Source organism: Rutidosis leptorrhynchoides, chromosome 3, assembly GCF_046630445.1.
Source record: "Rutidosis leptorrhynchoides isolate AG116_Rl617_1_P2 chromosome 3, CSIRO_AGI_Rlap_v1, whole genome shotgun sequence".
NCBI classification, from domain to species: domain Eukaryota; kingdom Viridiplantae; phylum Streptophyta; class Magnoliopsida; order Asterales; family Asteraceae; genus Rutidosis; species Rutidosis leptorrhynchoides.
In genome coordinates this window covers 250,233,675-250,235,338 of record NC_092335.1, presented here as the reverse complement: position 1 = coordinate 250,235,338, position 1,664 = coordinate 250,233,675, and the positions used below count along the sequence as shown (strand labels likewise).

General features: G+C 37.8%; 1 protein-coding gene across 1 annotated transcript; it reads left to right on the top strand.

Annotated features, from left to right (window-relative positions):
• Positions 1-295: 295 nt before the first annotated feature.
• On the top strand, positions 296-706 carry LOC139900944 (uncharacterized). The gene has a single exon (XM_071883690.1). The coding sequence runs from the start codon at positions 296-298 to the stop codon at positions 704-706; it is 411 nt and encodes a 136-aa protein (XP_071739791.1).
• Positions 707-1,664: the final 958 nt, after the last annotated feature.

Here is a 1,664-nt window from a genome sequence, read left to right as displayed (position 1 = left end):
CTGCTCATGTATGCGCCAAACAATTTATTTGACAAATACTTCGCATTATACGCGTTTTCATAGTATTTATACAATCATTGCTTACTCGGGTGGATTAAAATTCTTGGTGTTGGCAATCAATTTGTTCATTAAATGGGTAGAGGCAAAGTTGTTGGCAACAATTACCAGCAGGCTCATTAGTTTCTTCTTCTGGGAAGCCATTGTGTGTAGGTTTGGTATCTCCAATGAAATAGTAAGCGATAACGGTACCCAATTTGAAGGGGAGCCCTTTAGGTCCTGGTGCCGAGAACTGAATATGAAGAAATCTTTTACTTCAGTTGCGCACCCACAGGCGAATGGACAGTGTGAAGTAACTAAACGATATATTGTTAGGGGCATAAAGGCACGCTTGGGCTTGTATGGCAAAGAATGGGTGGATGAACTCCCAATTCTTTTGTGGGCTCACCTCACCACTCGTAAGAAGACCACGGGTGAGACGCCATTCATTCTGGTTTATGGAATGGAGGCTGTAATCCCCGCTAAATTGTTGGTCCCCACAAAGCACATAAGCACTTTTGATGAATCGAGCAATGGTGAAGACTTGCGCGCTAATCTGGATTTACTAGAAGAGCACAGAGAAATAGCTTACATACGCGAAGCAATCAACAAGCAAACAATCTCCAAGTATTATGAAAAATGCATCAAGCCTATGTTATTCAAGATATGAGATTATGTATGGGGCAACAATGAAGCAAGTCATGCAGAGAATACTGGAAAGATGGGGCCTAATTGAGAGGGTCCCTATGAAGTTATCGGCACAAGTGCAACTAGATCTTATATCCTTGCAGAAATCACTAGAGAATGAGTACCTCGTACTTGACATGAAACCAACTTAAAAAGATGCTACATATAATTATCAGGCTGCAGCACTTGGGATTGATCACCCCGCCCTTTAAGCACTTGCATTTTTTATTTACTTCAAAATGTTGCTTATTTACTTTTAAAGAAAATTTATATTTATTTTGCGATTGCAATAAATTGTCATATGGATATGACCTATGAATTTTATTTATTTTGACATGAATAAATTCAGTTTTTTGAATAGAAGCGTTTGGCTATGTTTCAATGCACAATACGATACTCCCTCCATCCCATATTAATAGTCTAGTATTCTATTTTGGGATGTCCCAAATTAATAGTCCACTTCCATAAATAGAAAAGAATAAGAAGTTTAAGTTCTATTATGCCATTAATGTATGTGAATATGATTAAAGGAGAAAGAATAGGTAAGGGCAAAATTGGAAAGTAAACATAAGGTACATTACTTTTATGACATTTTCTTAAATTGTGTTTTATGTCTTTGGCCTATTAATATGGGACAGAGGGAGTAGCAATTACGTGCACCTGCCTTTTAAGGAATGATCTCTAGATCTTGCATGACAGAAGCCTGTTTGGTTATAAGACTAGACTTGAGGGTTGGTAACAGACATTGGTTTGTCCAGACCAATACACTCTCGCAGACTGGAAGACTACAAGTCATGACTATAAACGACAAGCATTGGGATTTCTTGCCCACATAACCCAAGTTTTGGTTCACTTGGAAGACTCTAAATATTGTATTTAATAATGTAATGAAAAGAATGTGCTATGTGCAGAATACCATGTCGCCCGTTAACTTATTAAAC